At 40.1% G+C, this 20,599-nt stretch overlaps 1 protein-coding gene across 6 annotated transcripts in view; it reads right to left on the reverse strand.

Moving 5' to 3' along the window:
* Window positions 1–1,711: 1,711 nt before the first annotated feature.
* Window positions 1,712–20,599, reverse strand: part of SPDL1 (spindle apparatus coiled-coil protein 1) — a 37,710-nt gene continuing 18,822 nt past the window's right edge. For 4 of the 6 annotated variants that reach the window (XM_042454780.1, XM_042454783.1, XM_042454782.1 and 1 more), the window contains exons 8-12: window positions 19,906–20,016; window positions 16,225–16,365; window positions 15,032–15,141; window positions 12,219–12,406; window positions 9,500–10,253 (exon numbers count right to left, since the gene is read on the reverse strand). In XM_042454780.1, coding sequence (XP_042310714.1) covers window positions 9,748–10,253; window positions 12,219–12,406; window positions 15,032–15,141; window positions 16,225–16,365; window positions 19,906–20,016 — 1,056 coding nt within the window. In that variant the 3' untranslated portion in view covers window positions 9,500–9,747. Of the gene's footprint in view, window positions 2,346–9,499; window positions 10,254–12,218; window positions 12,407–15,031; window positions 15,142–16,224; window positions 16,366–19,905; window positions 20,017–20,599 lie in introns of those variants that run through there. The other 2 variants (XM_042454786.1, XM_042454784.1) reach the window with 2 other exon arrangements.

Here is a 20,599-nt window from a genome sequence, read left to right on the forward strand (position 1 = left end):
GATCCGTCCATGACAGGGGGGAAATATTAGATATTTCCGCCCACGGATTTTCCATCTCCGAACAAAAGACCAAATCAAGTGTATTACCCGCAGAATGCGTAGGACCCGTAACCAGCTGGGACAGGCCCATGGCCGCCATGGTCTCCATGAATTCCCGAGCCGCACCGGATGGAACATAGTTGGCCACGAAGGGGATGTTGAAGTCGCCCAGGACAAGTAGCCTGGGCGTTTCCAACAGCAGCTCCGAGACCAACTGTGTCAGCTCGTTAAGGGAGTCTGTTAGCGCACGGGGTGGCCGGTACACCAACAAAATCCCTAGACTGTCCCTAGCCTTCAGGGTCAAGTAAATACACTCGATATAGGAAGTTTGACGGAGATGGTTCCTGGTTAAAGACAAGGTGGACTTATAGACCAAGGCAACACCCCCCCCCCGCCCACCTAACCTGGTCTGGTCCTTAACTGAGTACCCGGCTGGCAGGGCCTGAGCCCACACTGCTTCCCCTTCAGGCCCTAGCCAGGTCTCAGTAATGCAAGCCAGATCACAGATGTTGTCCTCAAGTAGATTGTAAATTATGTGGGACTTGTTTTTAATGGATCTGGCATTGCATAGGAGCAGAGACAGGGTTTGTGGCATGGTTGGAAAGATCCTCAGGTCCTTTTGGTTAGGAGAGGGACAGGAAGGAGAGATAGATATTAAGCATCGATCCCGCCTTCCCCTGGAACGCTGGTCCAATCTCCTACCGCCGTATCTCCCCCTGCCCTGCACAACCTCAATAGGAGCCCCGCTTATCTCTAGAGGTTCACCCTCTGCCTCCCCAGCCAAACTGCACACCCCTTCCATATCTTCCTCCTCCCTCCATAATGCAGCAATGATGGACGGGAGATGGCACAATCATTCCCTGCTGCTATTAAGACTCTCTGCCCCAATAAATAAATAAGAGTCCTCAAGTCCTCCTCCGCAGGGCGCTTCCCGGTGGTGCGGGGACTGGTGCTGGCGTTCCTTCAGGGGCCGGCGGGCCGGCCTTAAGGAGAAGCCGCTCCCACCAACTCCTCCCCCTTCCAAACGCCGCAGCCGGCGGCTCAGAGTCCTCCTCCGCAGGGCGCTTCCCGGTGGTGCGGGGACTGGTGCAAGGCACACACTATGATGTGTGCCTTGAAATTCCTAGTATGCAATACCCATTTCTTGGCAAATGGCCATTGCAACAGTAGAACAGTTTTTCAAGGATTTTACTTTCTATCTTGGCTAGAAATGTAAGCAATTATAGGTTTTCTGCTGCACTTGCAGTGTCAATTGATCTGTGGCCATCATAGCTTAGTCTCTTATACTGATATATACCATTTGGACATCCTCTATGAATTCTCAGTGAGTCACCTTTCTGTTTCTCCCTTGACTTGTTCCATTCTTCTCTTTGGAATTGGCAGTAAGCAAGTCTACACAAAATCTATGCCTGAACTCAGCTGTTTTCAGCAGTTTATACTCTGAAAAGTGCATTCACAGGAGGCATATATTTACACAGAGCAGAGATGACAAATTAAGGATGTATTTCAACCAAAGATAAATGAGACTAAAAATGCTTACCTGTTCATAGTATCACAGAAGTAACAAAGCAAACCAAAAGAGGGAAGCACTGCCATTTCATTTTTTAAATTTCTGTACACATTTTAGGCTTCAAATGTGTTTATTAACAAAAAAAATTACAAATTGAACACAGTCATTCAAAAGCTTTATTTAACTGAAATATCTGATTAAGACGTGGACCACATTTAATGCAACTTAAAAAGAGCAGCAACATATTTACAGTGTTAACTCGAAAATGTGGTGGGGGAAGAAAAAACCACAAATATACATTTTGCTTTATCCCAACAGGCTCACTACAAGTACCACATTCTCCTAAGTAGAATATAAAAAAAATATTACATATAGCCCTTTTTTAAATTACTTGAAATTATTACAGTGTTTTTGCTATGTTGGCTAATGGATTGACATGCTTACCTTCCCTCACCGCATAAATATTTGAACTTTCAGTGTTATACCTACTCAGCTGAGTGTATCATTAAAGACCATATTCTCAAAGTTTGAATAGTCAATTAAAAGCGCTGCAAGAGGAGGTCAAACTTTATGTCCCAATATGGTGGTGTACAATTGAATATGTAAGGCCTTCAACTGGGGGAAAGGTTATGGGGCAACACATTATTGGTGAGTACACTGAGCATCAGGACCTTGTTTGGAAGACATGTATACTCTAGGGTAAATTTTCTTTTTGTCTTTCTTCTCACATTTACTTGTCTCTTCAGCTGCACCAGCACAGTTTTCTTCTGTCCTTGCTCCTGGTCCAGATATCAACCTACAGGTAAAGCAACCACTCTAGTTTCATTTTTAAAAAATTAAACAATGTTAAAGTAGATTGATAAACTACTACTGAAAATATGTTGAATATCATAAAATCATGCCATCATTCTTAACTGACACACGTTTAGCCATGCAATGCACAAAAAAAGCAAAAAGCAGACATAAGCCAAAAGGTCAAAGCAATTCACTTAAATCAACAAATTATATTACACATAAATAAGCTAGATAATGAGTATTTCACTACTAAGATTTACTCTACATTTAGTTCAATCATATCAAACTACTGTTTGGTAGATACATGTGGTGCATAAGCAAAGAATCAGTTCTCACTCTGCTAATACAAAGAAGATACTGAACTAAGAATTATATTATTTCGGATCAGACAGTCATAGGATCTTAATCAGACTTTTAAATTTCTAATAATCTGTGGATTGGAGGAATTACCTTTAAGTGAACTAGCAGCAAAGCTTACATGAGTGTAAAAAATGTTTTGTTCATTTCCTGCCTATTTAACTGGTGTGTGAGGAATAACCCATTTGTTGGTAGATCACTCCTAACTCATTCAGGAAAATGGCTCCGTTCCCCCCCCCCTTTGGATCATTACTACGGTGTATTACTGATCCAGGTGAGTGTGCAGCAAGGAACCATAATACTAATGATCATAACTTTGGGGAAAGCAACTTTTATAAACAGTTTGCAAAGGAAGTAAATTGTATGAAAATTCAGCCACAACCTCATCCTGGATTTTCAATTGTCAACTGTATGTTTCAAATAACATCTCAAAACAGACAGAGTTTGGAACCAAGTGTCAATAGTCACTTTGGGAATACTGGCAGTGTTCTCTTTTGCCACAGGCAAGACAGAGTAGGAAAAGAAGGAAGGAAAAGTCAGCTCTGCTGAAATATCAGAATTAGTCTTACCATGCTGCTGATGGAACAGGAAAAATTAGGAGCCTTGAACTCATCAATGACAAGTGATACATTTCTCCTTCTCAAGGAAACAGACTGCCACTGGCCAAAACAATGCAATTTCATCAGTCCCTGAGGCTGACCCAAGGCACTGATGGATCATCTCCATGTGATGTGATCCCATGTTTTAGGGGAGGTACAATTAATATTCATCATTAGCATTATTCCCTGAATGTACCCTTTATGTACTTGTACAGAGCTGTCATGAGAAATTCCCAGAAGTATAAGAATGGTACAAATACACAGGTGAAGTGACTTCTGCATTTTATTCTTACCTGAAACAGTGAAGTATTAATCTAAATTCTCAGAATTACTGGCTACACGTGTATGGAAGTGTAATTAAAAAACTGGCCATACTTCAGTGTGCCACAAGTGAGAAGTCACTAGCCCTTTTAAGTGGCTTCAGTGTTCTTTTTTACTTATTCCATTCTGTGTCCCTTGGGATGCTTTTTTCCCCAATATGGCTTTCTAAAGTATTCCATTTCCAGGTAGCAGCTGTGCTGGCAATGTTTATTCTGTATTCCCTACCATTCTTGACCTTTTGTTTCCCAGAAACTCCAGTCCCCACTCTCATCTGAGACTGTCTAAGAAGCCTAAGAACCAACATCCACATTAATGACATCATGACATTACAAGGGTCTGTAGTACTAATGCCCTCTGCAATTCCCAAGTGAAAGAAAAGGGGAGGTACTACTCTTCCCAGCTGAATGCTTGAAAGGTGTTTGAATGCAGGTGTTTATCTTCCTTTCTCTTCCAACTTTCAAGAAATGCTCTCCCCATCCCACTTGGGAAATGCAGTGGAGGAATATAAAACAAAACAGTGGACAAAGACAGATTCACAAAAGGTGTGAGGCATTACAAAAAGTTTAATTGTAGCAGTTAGGACATTTAAACATTAAAATCTACATGAAGCCAATCCACTCTTCATTTTTAACATGGTAAAATTTAGCTCCCTCTATTACTGCGGCAATATGTGCTGTTTTTAATAGGAACAGCTTGAACTTTAAGCTCAATTCTTTTTGGTTCCTGTTCCTCCAACATTTAGCAGTCTAAACCACTTCTGTGACTTTTCTCATCTCAAAATTCTGCTTCCACAAAGAAACAGCTTTCTCAGAATTATGCACTAAGAATTTCTTAATCATATATTCAAATCATTTAAGAAACCTCTAGGAAAAGCTATGTAGATTTGGCCCTCCATCCAGATGTATCACCCCCCAACTTGACATCTGGGAAGATTACTTTTAGATTCCACTCTACATTCTGCTCTTTTCAGATTCCACCCTACATTCTTCCTTTAACTTGTATCCATCCTTTATAATCACTTATTCTGTGTGATCAGACCACCACCAAAATCCCGCTCTACTTAATGGGACAATCGTCACATACTCAAAGACCCTCTTCACATATTATATGATTCACAACCAGATGATTCACATCTTAAAATGTAAATCCTTAAACCTACACATACATGCTTCACCTTTAAGGAGTTCTTCCTTTATTGTCTTCAATACAGAAGTGTCTTAAGATTACAATTTTACTTATACAGGGGAGTAAACTTTTTTTTTTAAAAAAAAATATAATTTCATAGAATTATAGAATTAGAAGAGACCTCAAGGATCATCATCCAACCTCTTGGCATGCAGAAATACACAATCAAAGCACCCCTTACAGATGACCATCCAGCCTGTTTTAAAATCTCCAAAGATGGAGTCTCTACCACACTGCAAGGAAGTGCGTTCCACTGTCAAACAGCTTTTACTGTCAAGAAATTCTTTCTAATGTTTAGGTGGAATCTCTTTTCCTGTAGTTTGCATCCACTGTTCCTAGTCCTAGTCTCTGGAGCAACAGAAAACAAGCTTGCTCCATCTTCAGTATGACATCCCTTCAACTATTTAAAAAGAGATATATCGCCTCTTAACTTTCTCTTCTCCAGGCTAAACATACCCAGCTCCCTAAGTTGCTCCTCAAACATGGTTTATACATGGTTTACACTGGTTTAACTGGGTTATTTTAATTTTTTTTAAATTGTTTTTAAAGTGTTTTTATCTTGTGAGCCACCTTGGGACCCTTTTTGGGAGAAAGGAGGCATAAAAATGAAATAAATAAATAAATAAATGGTTTCTAAGACTTTTCACCATTCTGGTAGCCCTCCTCTGGACATGCTCCAACTTGTCAACATTCTTTTTTAAGTTTGTTTTCGAGCTATGTGGCCATGTTTTAGAATAGTTTATTCCTGACGTTTCGCCAACATCTGTGGCTGGCGTGCCAACATTCTCTGAAGATGCTGGCAAAATGTCAGGAATAAACTCTTCTAGAACATGGACACATAGCCCGAAAAACCCACAAAAAACTATGAATGCCGGCCATGAAAGCCTTCAAATTCACATCCTTTTTGAATTTGAATTTTACCTTTTAAAACTAAATGCAACAAGTTAGGTTAATATTAAATAATCTGAACAGTACCAGGCTACAGTAAGCTAATTCAATAATTTTGCAAATATAAATATTTACTCTATCTAAACAAACAAACAAACAAATAGGTTCATTTATATACCGCTTCATACTGAACTAGCAGTGTCTAAGTGGTTTACAACTGTAAGCTAATTGCCCTCAACAATCTGGGTACTCATTTTAGCGACCTCAGAAAGAATACAAGCCTAAGTCGAGCTTGAGCCCTTTTGCTGGTATTAAACTCGCAACCTTATGGTTTTGAGTGAGTGGCTGCAGTACAGGCATTTAACCACTGCGCCACCAGGGCTCCTCACCAAACACAAGTAATCTTCACCTGATGAAAATAAAATGTTGCAGGCTGTCCAGTAAAGATCAGGCCTATCAATCATGGGCATCTGATTTATGTTTACTTCCCTGATTGTGAGGATGGGTCAGGCCAAGGCAAATTGGAAGAGAAAGGAGGAAATAGAAGATGGAATTTTCTGTTAAGATTTGCACATTTAACATTAACTGTTATATAACAGATCCAACCTTATAAGGCAGAAGTGAGAATCACTGAGGCTTCCACATGATGAGGGACTATAGCATTATTCACTACTGGCTTGGGCAGTTGGAAGTTACAGTTCAACAACACCTAGAAGACTATTTTCCCACTATCAAAGAAGAATTTGAGCTCATTCTTCTTATAACCAACTGAAAAAACCATACGCTCAAGTGCCCATCAACCCCACCCACTCCAGGAGTTGGCAGTTTAATCTGACAATATCTGGAGAGTCGTAAATTCCCCTTTCCTGCTCTGAAGGTTAAAAAAGGAAAGCGTGCAAAATATAAACAACACCATGTAGAGGTGCAAGGGAAAGCTGCATAGGCAGTGGCATAGTTAGTGGTCAAGTTTTTCACCATCATTTAAGACATACATTATATTGCCTTGATTTGCAGTAAATTGGTTCACACTGTTACATAGCCTCTGGCCTTGTTCGAGATGCCTGTAATTCTGGGGCCTGTCTGGAGCATTATGCTACAATGATGGTTGCACAAAACAGCCAAGTTGACATTGCATCCATCGGCCTATCCCTGGAGCCAGAAGTTGCAGCTGCCACTCCTTTAGTTGCAGGAGCTCCATGGACAGGCTGCTCAGTGCACCAGCACTTCTCCGGAGGATAGAATGGGTGCCTGAACAATCAAGGAAAAGAGATAGTGGAGGGATCCCCTGATCACATGGCTAGGGTATCAGCCCCAGCCATGTGATCGGTGGGGTCCCCGTACCCTCTCTTCTTGTCGACTGCATGGGTGGGCCTATCCTCTGGACCAAGTGGCCTGTTCACAAAGCTCCTGCAGGTAAAGATATGATGTGGAATCCAGGGACAGGCCATTCTCTTGTGCTGTTCAGTGGGGGGAAGGGGGGTGGCACAGCACCTAGCACGTGAACAACTAGCCTGAACCAAATCAGGCTCAAATCAGCTGTTTGTACACCACAAAACCCTATGCTCATCCCAGGGTTTCGGGGAACTGCCGGATTTACCCTGACTTTGCCAACTCTACGGCAAAGTCAGGTTAATGGGGAAAACCTATAGTACAATCAGACCTTGCTATTCACAGGCTTGCCATCCACGGATTTGAGCGCTGCCATTCGCAACAACAGGATGTGATGTCCCACATTTTTTCATATCTGCAGTGGGATCCAGAACAGATCCCCACAGATATGAAGATCCGACTATATTTGCCCAGAATAGCAATAGCAGCTTTGTTTATATACTGCTTCATACTAGACTAAGCAGTCTCTCAGTGGTTTACAACTATATGCTAATTGCCCCCAACAAGCTGGATAATCATTTTAGCAACCTCGGAAGGATGCAAACATAGGTCAGCCCTGAGCTCCTGGCTGGGACTCAACTCACAACCTTGTGGTTTGTGAGTGACTGACTGCGGTACTGGCATTTAACTACTGTGCCACCAGGGCTCCAGAGGTTGCAGTGTGTCATGCAAACAGACAGCACCAGCTTCAAGGTGAGGATGGGGTTTTTTTGTCCATGTATACAAACCTTCTGAAACGCTTATGAGGCCAAACAAAGGTGCTAGCAATTATTGGGCTCTAGTTAGGGACTCCACTGGATTACACAAGGTACTAATATTTCCAAGCTATCCTTTGCAACTTTACATTTGAGTGCAACTTCCATTCGAAAGCAAATACTCAGTAACTATTATTTTATTAACTGCCTAAGTCAATGAGGTATTTGTCCAATTTTGTTGTGTTCTCAGGTATTAACACCCTTAATTACAACTGCAATTAACAACAGTTAGTTTCTCTGTAAGCTTGCCACAATTCTAATTGCGTTCTGCTTCGGTTGGTAGCCAGATCCACAATAAACAACTTTCTAAGAAACTGTTGTCTCCAGAATATATTTGGAAGGATATATTTGGAAGGATTTTCAAACACCTAATGGTCATATATAATATATTAGATTATATTACATTATGTGTTAAGGCTACTTAATCACGTTTGCTATTTTGCCAGAAATGAATCAGTAGTGTGTTATTAATAAATTATTTCTGAATTATTTTTCAAGCCTTCAAAAAATTGCTCAATCTACATATTGACTTTAAAAAGCAATGTCCGGGGAGTAAAGAGCAAGTGTTACTCATCACACTCCAAATAAAATATATTCCTTTTAATATGACATTTTAAAAAGGCATCGCTGCCCCGTCATTACACCCCAAAGTAAAATGTTATGGGTAATGTCACTTATTGCATTACAGTAATTTCAAATCCTGAGACACTTATAACCAAGTCTGTGTATGGCAAACACCTTTATCAAATCCAGGAGACATCCAAACTTAAGCTTTTCACTGACTTAAATTCTTCTGCTCCTCTGTAAGGTAATCTCCTTTTCTAGCTACTACACAACCATTTCCTTTACTTTGGAAAGCTCTATTGCCTTGATTAATCCAAGCCATTAATATCCAGACAAATTTGTTTCTTTTTCATAAGTTACCTTTTGTGACTGACTCAGGTTTTTTGAAAAGACACATTACCAGGCTACAAACCTGGTAATGCAGCAATGTGACCAAATAACAGGTAATAGCACTTTAGCACTTTACATTTCTATACCACTTCATAGTAAACTAAGAAGCAATTTACCATGTGTTAGTCAATTGCCCCAACAAGCTGGGTACTCATTTTACCAACCTTCGAAAGGATGAGGCTGAGTCAACCTGGAGCCCTGCGGGGATCAAACTCACAATGTTGTGGCTTGTGAAGACAAAAGAAGCTGTCTACCCATAAATTGTTAAAAAATGCTAGAAAGAAGTCTATGCTGATCATATCAGTACAATAAAAAAAATAATTCTGGGAAAGTAAAACATGTTTAACACAAAAGCACATACTAGAAATCCAACACACCACTGGGGGCATGCAAAACAAGCTGTAAAAAAATAATCTTCTGAGAGATTTTAATGTCTTCACTTTAAAAAAGTCTTAGATTATGATTTCTCATAATCTGCGAGGGATCCATTCCAGATCGCCCCACAGATACCAAAATTCACAGATGCTCAAGTCCCATAGTACTCAATGGTGGCACGGCCATATGGCTGCACCACCATTGGAGACAATGGCACTTTGTCCCCTGCCCCCCCCCCCCACCCCGCCCCCCCCCCCCCCCCGGGGGACCGGGGGCCCCCCTTTTTTCCCCCCCCTCCCCCCCCCCCCCCCCCCCCCCCCCGGCAGGCTTGCCATACTTGGATGCTCAAATCTGTGCATGGAAAGTCCATGGATATAGAGGGCAAACTGTATTAAATGAACTCTTCATGCTACATTATAATGTATGCAAACTTAAAAATGAGCATGAAAGGATAGTACAGTGATTAAGACAACTGTTATACAGAAAGTGTAATACAGCCATTAGATTACAGTGATTTTAAAAAGTAAAGGAAACTTTTCACCTGTAAGGAAGATTGAAGTCCATGATTTATAAGTCCTTTTCAATCTCTTTTACTGATTTTTTTTGGAAAGATTTTTGAAAATTTCAAACTAGGCAGCTGGAACTGGGGAATTACACTGCATGCAATACTGAGAAAGTAAATGAAGAAGTGGATAGCATAGTTCACGCAACGGAAGAACAAAGATGCAGGTCTGTGTTGCTTGCCTCGTACATACATATTAGAAGACACTGACCTGGTGCCATGAGATGCTCCAATATCATTCCCATCTTTCTTATTTAAGGCTGTTCTGTCAAATTCTTCCTCTTTAATTTTAACTCTCTTTCCTTCAGGTTGATCATTTCCTTGTTCCATTGCTTGAGAGGGAATGATATTCATTGATACAGTCTGAAGGGTAGTCTTCAGACCAGCATCATTTCGTTTTGCCTCTTCCTTGCTCTGAGACAGCATGCAAGAGGTTTCACATAAGGAGGACATTGTGCTGTTTATACTCTCTGAAAGTATGTCTGCTGGAGCCTTCCTGAGATTGACTGGATCTCTCATTAGCTCTAAGAGACAAAACACAAAACCAAACCAGATTAATCCAGAAACATAAATGCATATATTTATGTATAGTGGTATATTGTTTTATCCTTCCTTAAAGGAAAGCCACTTTGGACAACTCTTTGGGAGAATCCTGAGTGCACCTGAGCTTCATTTGGACACATTCTTATTAGAAGACATCCCACAGTGCAACTGTTCTAGTCACTCAAAACGCATTATAACATTTGCATCACTAAAGTATTTCCTGTGAAGCTTACAACTGCAGTTCAATGTCTGTATTTGAACACATATAAGAACATAAGAGCTGTATCCATTCAGATGCAAGAGCTTTTGAGTTCACCATTTTCACACATTGGCTAATCATTTGCTAAAAGTAGTCACCATCAGGACAGAAGCATAGCTTCACTCTCCATTGTGTGTTCCTCAGCAACGGGGTCGGGTTATAGACCGCCGCTTTGAGGCGGTCTGCCGCCGCCGCCGTTTGCTCCATAAGGGAGCCATCGCAGCCACACCGCGCGGCTCCCTTACGGAGCAAAAAAGAAGCTCCAAAATGGAGCTTCTTTCTGCGGTGCCCTAATGATGTCACGAGGCGCCGCTGGCGCACTCGCAACGTCATTAGCACCGCGACACGTTCGGACACACAGTGTCCGATACGTAAAGATGGCGCCGGCCGTGTGGAATGGCCGGCGCCATATTGTACGGACAGAGTCCGTATTAGACCCAGGGGCATCTAGAAGAGACGCCCCTTTTTTAAAATGGGACGTCCGCAGGACGTCCCAAGTGGCGGTTTATAACCCGCCTATGTAGTATCTAGAAGCATAATGTCTCTATCCTGCAAGTGAGATCTAGCCATCCTGAGTAGTAGCCCCAAGCTTCATGAGTTTATCTATTTCCACTTTTAACTGCATCCAAATTGGTACCCAGCACCAGACCTCTCAATAGTGAATTTTACATCTGAACTATTTGATCTGTGATGAAGTCCCTTTTGATATGTTTGAGCTTTATTTTTTTCTGATTTCAAAGCTCACAGTAAAAAGGAGTCATGTAAAACATTTTCTCAAACAGCTGTGAGCTTTCTTTTGGCGCAGTGACACTGACCTTGTTCTCAATGGTTAATCATACAAATTTAAGCATGCAATTTTGTAGACCATGTTATCATTCTATACAAAGAACAGGCAAAGTATGCCACCTGGGCCACTTTTTTGGTTCTCAGGCCCACTAGCAGTTTTTTTAAAAATGCAAAAATTACGATTTTTTTTTTGCTCCAAAATACCCACAAAATGCCCTCTACATACCCACAGGTGCTACCCTCAGGCAACTGTTGTTAAAAGAAGCTTCTCTTTGGCCTAAAATGAAACTGGAATGCTCCATACCATGATCAAAATGCCCTCTTATCCTCTAAAGAGCACGTGGGAACAAAACAAGTTGATTCTTTTGTTTATGTGGTTCTTCAAGGACCTACCCTTCCACAGTTGTCCATTGCTATTCTATATTAGAATAGCAAATAAATCAATCGGGAGAATGCCTCAGGTCCTTTCAAGCTTGAGTCTTTCTGAGAACAGACTTTAACTGAAATCATGTCTCAGAGTACCCTTGTGAGTAGCAAGGTGTGACCAAGGACTGAAAAATTTGGGCAGAATATTCAAAGTGATAAATGATCATACACTGAGGCAAACAGAGACTGCAGACAGCCAAACACATCAGCTTTCCTATTAGAAGATGTGAATTTAACTGAAGGCAAAGTACAATACTTCCACTAGTGACTGCATGACACCAGAAGATCGCACACTGAAGGGGTGAAAGCACACAGAGATTTTACTTTATTTAACATGCCTATCCCAGTATGACTACAAAAACTTACCATTTATCAATTTTACCTGTAAAATTAGCACCATCATTAGCAGGTACTCCCATAGTGAAGAATGCACCTAAATGAAAGTTCTAATTTAGGAGGGAATAGAAATAGTTACCTTCAGGTTCATATTTGATTTTCAATTCATCCAGTAGCACATGCAAATTTATGTTCTCACTTTGACAAGCTGCAAGTTGTCTTTCATTTGCATAAAGTTTTCGCTCCATTTCCAAGACTCGCTGACTTTCAAACAAAGCCTTCATCCGCTGTAAAGACAATTCACTCTTCACATTTTCTATTTCTTTACTGACAAAAATATAAAAATTGATATGAATATTAAGACAATTGTATAACCATTAAGTCCTGTGTCCTTATCACTTCAAGCCTGAACTGATTAGTTTCCAGTTCAGTTATATGTAGTAATGATGCACAAATTCATTCAGCACATCACTGTACATGTACAACATTAACCTGTATAAATATTATAGATATAAGCCAGAATACAAAGCATAACAGTCCAGTCTAAGAATTACGCACTGCAATGTACAGAGAATGCCTAGTGTGATCATTAAGAGACTTTTGAGTCTATGGTAGCCTGTTTTGGTGTTGGTACTGGAAAAAGATGGGCAACTTCAAAAAGACCACAGCTCAGTCCACTGTATGCTCAATAGTAATGCTGTTGAAGTTCTCCTGAGCACGATTCAGAAATGCATTTCTAAGGTTCTTCAAATGACATTTTTGAATCAGCTCTATCTCCCAAACACTTTACTTTTCACAGTACATTAATGAGAAGCATTTCTGCCTCCCCCAGTCCCATTACTCTCCAAAGTATCTGCCCCTTACTTATGTGCAAGTGGAGATATTGCAGAGGACATGGAAAAAGTCATTTTCCTTCTCTCCCTACATCTACATCATCCCAGTGGATTCTTCCAGTCAGTGTGTTTATAACAAAGCTTGGCAAGAGTACTTGGAAAACCATTCTAGAAGCTGGAGTTTGAAAAAAACAAGTTGTGGCTTGTACATAATGCTGGACCTAGGTAGTATGATGGCACCAAGTCCAGCTTCCCCATCCTGCAGAGCTTTGTGTCTGAACAAAGAACATGCCCAGATGTAATCAGGGAGCTAGAGACCACAGTCATCATTTCTACACATTCATGGGTGGCTCAGCTCCATTTCCCAGATGAACATCTTATATTAACTACTGTATATACTCATGTATAAGTCTAAACATTTTAGTCAAAAAATTGGCCCAAAAAACCAGAACTGACTTATCCAGGAGTCAATGTAAGTACAGTACTTTAATTCCTATTTAAAAAGAGAATTCTTATTTTTAAAAGAGATCCTCTGGTGAAGGGAAAGAGCGTAATCTGTTCTGGAAGTACTGACCCCCTTCTACTCTGTCATCCATTCAGTCTTCTGTGTAAACACAGTTACGCCTGTCAGAATTTTGTATATTCTTTAGCATTGTTTTCCTTTGCTTCACCCTTTAGTTTCTTTGTTACATGCTCCTAGGTTTTATCCTCAACTTATCCACAGGTCGTATGAAAATCTATAATTTTGGCTCCAAAACCTACCCTTGACCTGTACATGAGGTCGAATTATAGTCAAGTATATACAATAAGTACCTGCAAGAATCATCCGGAGAAGGATTGATAGGACCTTCATAAGCTACTGATCTGACAATTTAAAGTACACAGAAAAATGACCGTGTGCACCGCCCCCCCCCCCCCGAATAATTAAGTATTCTTTTATTCCTCTTTGTCAAGACTATATTAAGCAATGCTATAGACTCCAAGATTTAACAAATTATTCTCAAGGATTCAGGTTTCTGATAGGAAGACTTTTAGTTAGCTAATGATTAGAAGTCCTCGCTAATAATAATAATAATAATAATATTAAGTTTTATTTATATACCGCCCAATCACTGGGAATCCGAGCGGTTTACAACAGAGGGGATAATAGACAGTTCCCTGCCCTCAGGCTTACAATCTAAAAGACACGACACAAAAGGAGAAGGGAATGGTGAGGGGGGGAGGGAATCAGGTCCAATATTCTTCTCTCCCTCTGAGGCCTGGACCAAAGCAGATGGACCGGAGGGAGGGCTCTTCTTCTTCAGGCTAGCCCTGATGGAGCTGGGCCAGCCTATTCTCTCCCTCACAGCCTGAAGGATGACAATTATAACCTTATCTCATAGGTTAGGGACCAGAAGACTGCCAGAAAGTGGAATTGGTTGAAAAGTGGAATCTAGATTTTTTTTAATTTATTTTTTTAGCTTGCAAATGCATTTTGGTCATTGAGAATGTAAATAACACACTATATGAAAGAGCAGAACTCCTGTTGAATTAGTGGAACTTGTCTGTAATTTGCAAGCATTGAAAGAGAGCACCAGAAAGCAAGAGATCAAAGGGCAGGAGAAACCTGTACATATTCATTTTATTTTATTTTTTTAAAAGCAACTATTTCTGAACTTCTTACTACCTAATTCTATATTAAATAAGCTGAACTGAAAATTTTAGATATTTTTGTTCTTTCCCTAGTGTTAAGATCAGCCTCGCTAATGTATTACCATTGGAATTTAGAAAAATCTCTGGAAAAGGAGCCTGCCTTTTTGCCTATTTATTTTATCTAATCTGACATGTTACAGATACTTTGTGGGGTTTTTATTTCCTTTCTGGGATAGCACGGGAATGGGACTATATTACACTGGGACAAGAATTAGCACACTAGAGCCACAGCATCAACTTGCTTGTTACTTGATGATGTAACTATGCAATATGTTTTCATTCATCTGAAAGATTCTGTGGAACAAGATTTTTCATTTTTATATAATTAATGCACAACACCAGCATGGATCACTTTAAACAAGCAGGTGATGAGGCCCAAGAAAACAGACTATGAAATTAAGTAATACTTTGAATGTATAAAACTTACTCTGAATTCTCAAGTTTCATCTGAAGCAAATCTGTATAATAGCCATTTTCATAATCTACATTTTCTGAAGTATTAGAAAGTTTTAGTTCTCTTGACTCTTCAGATATCTTCTGGGAAGACAGTTACAATAAAAACAAATAAAGCTGATTATTTCTGGCCATTACAGTAACATGAGTTTGACTATAAATAGCAAAAACAAAGAACAGCAAACATTAAATCCCAAAAAAGTATATTCCATTCAAAAGTAATAAAAATTATGCCACAATCTTCATGGAGAAAATTCAGCATGTATGCAGCTATAAAGTGGAAAATGGAGTGGGCAGGTGGCATCATAGCTCCTCCTTCATTTACTTAAGCCTAACCAAGTCTCTGAGACTGGACAATTAAGACAGCTTAGCTCTACACCATATCTACAAGTAGTGCTACCTTGAGGTACAGCTAAAGCTATCAAATGTGTTTTCCTCTGCCTAGTTCTTCCTAGATCTGAATTTGTTAACATGGACATAGAATAGCTGCCTTAACCAGGACTTAGCCGTTGTGCTTTTCCAACATGTGTTCAACCCTAAAACACAAAAGGAATAGCATATGTAATGTTCACAGTGGCTAGTTTCAAGATCCCAGTAATAGTCCCTGAAAATCTACGTATCAGCTCACCATTTAAACTGAGTCATCTAGAATAATCTTGTAATGCATTTACTTATTAGAATAAATGCTCATTATCCTTGTGGTGCTATTTAAACTAAGTTGCACACCATGAAACATTGAATATTTGGTTATGTGTCATGCCAGCTAGTTTAAATAACCTTTTTGTGCTTATTGTGCCATCTTTTTCAACCCACTTTTTCCCCCAAACATTATATCCAACTGGGTTTCACTCCTCAAAAGTGGGTTTCAACTCTCAATAACACTCCTTATTCAGCTGTGTGTGTTGTCTTCAAGTTGTCTAAGTTGTGGTGACCCTAAGGTGACCCTATTACAGGGTTTTCTTGGCAAGCTTCTTCTGAGGGGATTTGTCATTGCCATCCTCTGGGCTGAAAGACTGTGATTTACCCAATGTCACCCAGTGGATTTTCTTGGCTGAGCAGGGATTTAAATCCTGCTTGCCACAGTCATAGTCCAACCACACTGGCTCTCCCTTACTCAATTATCAATCACATATTGAGAAAACAGACTTTAATTGTCCACTGACTTACCACAGGCTTTTCTAGTTGCTTCACTTTCATCAACAGTTCTTCTATTTCACCATTCTTTTGTTGAAGCATGTTTTGCAAACGTTCTAGCTGATCATGTTCTCCTTGTGAACCTTTCATGCGTAGCAGTGTGGCCATCTGTAGCTATAAGATATAGGAGATGGGGTGGGTCAGTATTTCTACACATATTTTGTTTTTTAGGCGTACATTTAGCTAATTCAACCTCTGAAATTCAACAAGATGACAAGGATGCAAAAAAAATTAAAAAATTAAACTAGTCCTGTGAATATAAGGGAATTCTGACTTTCTCATCCATATTCCATGTCACTTATCCAACTACTTCTGAAAATAACTGGCATGTCAAAACCATTTCATAATACAGTCAGCCCTCTGTATCCACAGATTCTGCATCCATGGATTAAATCGTCCACAGCTTGAAAAATATTTAAATCCAAAAAGCAAACCTTTATTTTGCTATTTTATACAAGGGACACCATTTTACAATGCCATTGTAAATTGTAATGAGACTCAACCACCCACGGATTTTGGTATCCACCAGTGAAGACCAGGAACCAAAGCCCAACAGATACCAAGTGTCCACAATACAGCATAAAGCTCAGTAATCAAAGTCATCAAAAATTATCCATGCTCCAAGATGCTTCCATTTCCCCCAGGCCAGCTTTATCACCTCTAAGACCCAGACAACTGTTTACTAATAGCTGACATCCAGTCTCTCCTCTTAACCTCTCAGTTGACACAACAGAGCTTTCTAGTTCACTAGACAAGCAGTAAACTAGACATCTATGGTAATAGGGGGAGACAGCACACCAAGGGAGAAGAAGCTACACCATCTCCAGAGAAGACAGAAGCCCTGCTGCTGTTGCTGCCTGTTCCTCTTGCTGCCTCTCTCCCTGGTAGACAGCAGCCTTTGTCATCTACCTGTTTCACAATTGAGTCCCCTCAGGTATTGAGCTAGATGCTAATAAACTAAAGCCAGACCTCCATGTGTCTCTTTTCTCTAAGGGGATAAAAGCTGGCTGCCTGAGCCAGCAAGGTCAACACTAAAGTGGGTGGCCCCATTAACAGTGAAGCAAGGATAAAAGCTACCCCACCCCACTCCATTGGGAAGGCTGGAGATATTTGTTTGGTTTCTGCTGGCAGATACCTTTGATATGCAGAACATGGCAGAGCATGCAAGCGAGGGAACAATCATAAATACAGGAGATATGATATGGGGAAATAAGTTATATTACCATGAGAGAGGAAAACCGGTTGCCTACAAACTATCCCCCACAGTCTACTGTATTTCAATGTGTGTATTTGAAAGTGGGTAGCCGGTTCAGAGTAGGGATTCTCTTGGTGTACTGTCCACCCTGCTGCTCAATAGTCTCCTTTCCTGAACTGGCAAGTGTTTGTTTGTTCAGCCTGAATATGTAGACAGGATCCTTTGAAAGATTAGTCACCACATGTATGTCACATCCTTGCTCTTCTTGGTTCATTAAAGCAGCCCAAGGGGTACTAGTTGAGTGACTGAGGGGAATGGTAAATGCCTCACTGCAACAAGGTAAGATTCCAGCCTAAATAAACCAAGTTGTAGTGAGGCCATTACTGGAAAAAAAATTATCCCTATACGCCTCTGTACAATTATTGACCAGTTTCCAATATTCTATTTTTAAGCAAGGTTCTGGAACATGGAATGGCCTCCCAGCTCCAGGAGTTTCTAGAAAAAATAGATTATCCATTTCAATCTGTCTTCAGGCCTGATTATGGGACAGACAGTTTTGGTTACCTTGGTGTCAATTACCATCCCAGAAAGATGATGCAAAAGGATACCATAATTGTTGGTATCAAAAGCTGCTGAAATATCCATGATTGTTGGTATCAAAAGCTGCTGAGATATGGTGTCAATTACCATCCCAGAAAGATGACGCAAAAGGATACCATGATTGTTGGTATCAAAAGCTGCTGAGACATCCAGCAGAACTGACATGGACATACTGCCCCCTCCAGTTATTAGTGTAGGCCTACACTAATAACTGGAGGGGACAGTGTGTCCATGTCAGTTCTGCTGGATATCTCAACAGCTTTTGATACCAACAATCATGGTATTCTTTTGCATCATCTTTCTGGGATGGTAACTGACACTGTGATGAGGGCAAATAAACTGAAACTTAATCCAGACAAAACTGACAAAGGTGCATGGGCTGGACAAGGTTACACTCCCCCTGAAATATCAGGTTCATATATTGGACTTACTCTTGGACTCAACCCTGAGCCTGGAAGCCCAGGTTTCAGAGGTGGCTAGGAATATGTTTCCACAGTTCAAACTAGTGTGTTAGCTATGCTATGGTAACACGTGCATTGGTAACATCCCATTGGGATTACTGTAAGACATTCTATTTGGGGCTGCCTTTGGAAACTGTTTTGAAACCTCAGCAGGTCCAAAACACTGCAGCCAGACTGCTGACTAGAGAGGTTATGAGGAAGCTAAATCAGTTTAACTGGTTACTGGTCCATTTCTGGGCAGAATTCAAGGTGCTGGTTAAGACCTATAAAGCCCTATGTGACTCAGGTCCAAGCTACAGTATATGAAAACTGTATCTTCCTATCTGAGGCTACCAAGTTTTAAGATTTTCAGGGGAGACTTTCTCTCAGTCCCACCACTCTCACAGGCATGACTGGTGAGGACCCATGAGAACACCTTCGCAGTAGCTATGGAACTTTCTATCAACAAAGGCTTGGTTGGCCCCTTTCTTGCTCTCCTTTCATTGGCAGGACCTTTCAATATAAACAGGACTTCTTTTTTCCCCCTTAATTATTATATTATATTGTGTTACATCAAGAAAACAAATAATCTCACAAGGAGATAATAAAAGAAGCAGATACAAAAAAGAGAAGATGTACAGATATGAACCTATAATATCCCCCTCACCACACTGTATTTTTTTTTACACATATAGTCACTCTATATCATAATCTTGTCACCTCTTCGATGTCAGATTTATACCAAACAGTCTTCCTTAATACCAAATATCTTACAACACAACTGTGTTACTGGATTCCATTCTTCATTTAATTCAGCTTCAGACTTATTATTTATTAACTTTGTAAGTCTATCCATTCCTTCAATTCTTGCACTTTCAACATCCATTCTTCAACTGATAATACTTTATTGTTCTTCCAATTTCTTGCTATCATAAGTCTTGCTGCTGTAACTAAATATAGCAATACTCTCCAAAAAAAATCTCCACATTTTTGTCCATGTCTAACAAAATATTTAACAGGTAAAATTCTGGTGTCATATTAAATTTAGTAACAAACACTTCTTGAATTGCTATGTGTATTTTAGACCAAAATTTCTTAACCTTCTTGCAAGACCACCACATATGTTATAGCGTGCCCTCACCTTTCCCACATCTCCAGCATTTTAAATTTGGAATTTTATAGATTTTCTTGACAAGACTGTTGGTATCTTAACTGTTTGGGATAGTGCAAAGGGTAAGTTTCGATGTGTTTTTAATTGTTTTAAACTAATGTTTTTGAGTGGTTTGTATTTATAAATAAATAATAAAGGAAAGTGAACCGGTATGTGACAATGTGAAAGCCCTGGACATCAGTCTTTATAGTAATTTCTAATCTATAATCACTTGTTATCTAATGCAAAAAAGTGTTAATTGATTATACCTTTAGTCTCTGCAGCTGCTCTCTAGTAAACGCATACTGTTTTTGTAACAAATGATATTTGACTTTCAGGCTGATCAGCTGACGTTCCATGTCTGCTCTACGGTCTTCCACCTATCACACATACAAAAGAATGCTTCAAGTTAGTTCATATACCTCTTGAGCTTTAATTCATGTTGAAATTAACACATAATTTCCTAGAAAATAAAAAGTCGAGTGCAAAACAATATTTGCCATGCAAAACATCTTGTATAACTGTGGCATCCGATATACAGTGCTCCCTCGGGTTACGAAATTAATTCGTTCCGCCGTTCCGTTCGTAACCCGATAATTTCGCAACCCGAAAAGGCTTTCCGTTAGCGCTGGAAAGCCGCTAGCCGCGCTTTGCGTTTGAATTTCGCACCGAAATAAATTTCGTAACCCGAAAAAAATATCGTAACCCGGAACAGTTTTTTCCAATCTAACTTTTTCGTACCCCGGAAATTTCGTAACGCGATCATTTCGTATCCCGGGGCACCACTGTATGCCCTGTTAACCACCATGTCAATGGGAGCTTCTGTGCCATGAGGCAAATAATGTTAGGTGATTTGCTGCTAATATAACTATATGGCATACACTATCAGAACTATTTCTACACTTACGTAATGTGGTGATTATATGTTAACACCAGAGATACAGAAATGTGTTTTTTGTTTGT

Source organism: Sceloporus undulatus, chromosome 2 (genome assembly GCF_019175285.1).
Source record: "Sceloporus undulatus isolate JIND9_A2432 ecotype Alabama chromosome 2, SceUnd_v1.1, whole genome shotgun sequence".
In the NCBI taxonomy this organism is placed as follows: Eukaryota; Metazoa; Chordata; class Lepidosauria; order Squamata; family Phrynosomatidae; genus Sceloporus; species Sceloporus undulatus.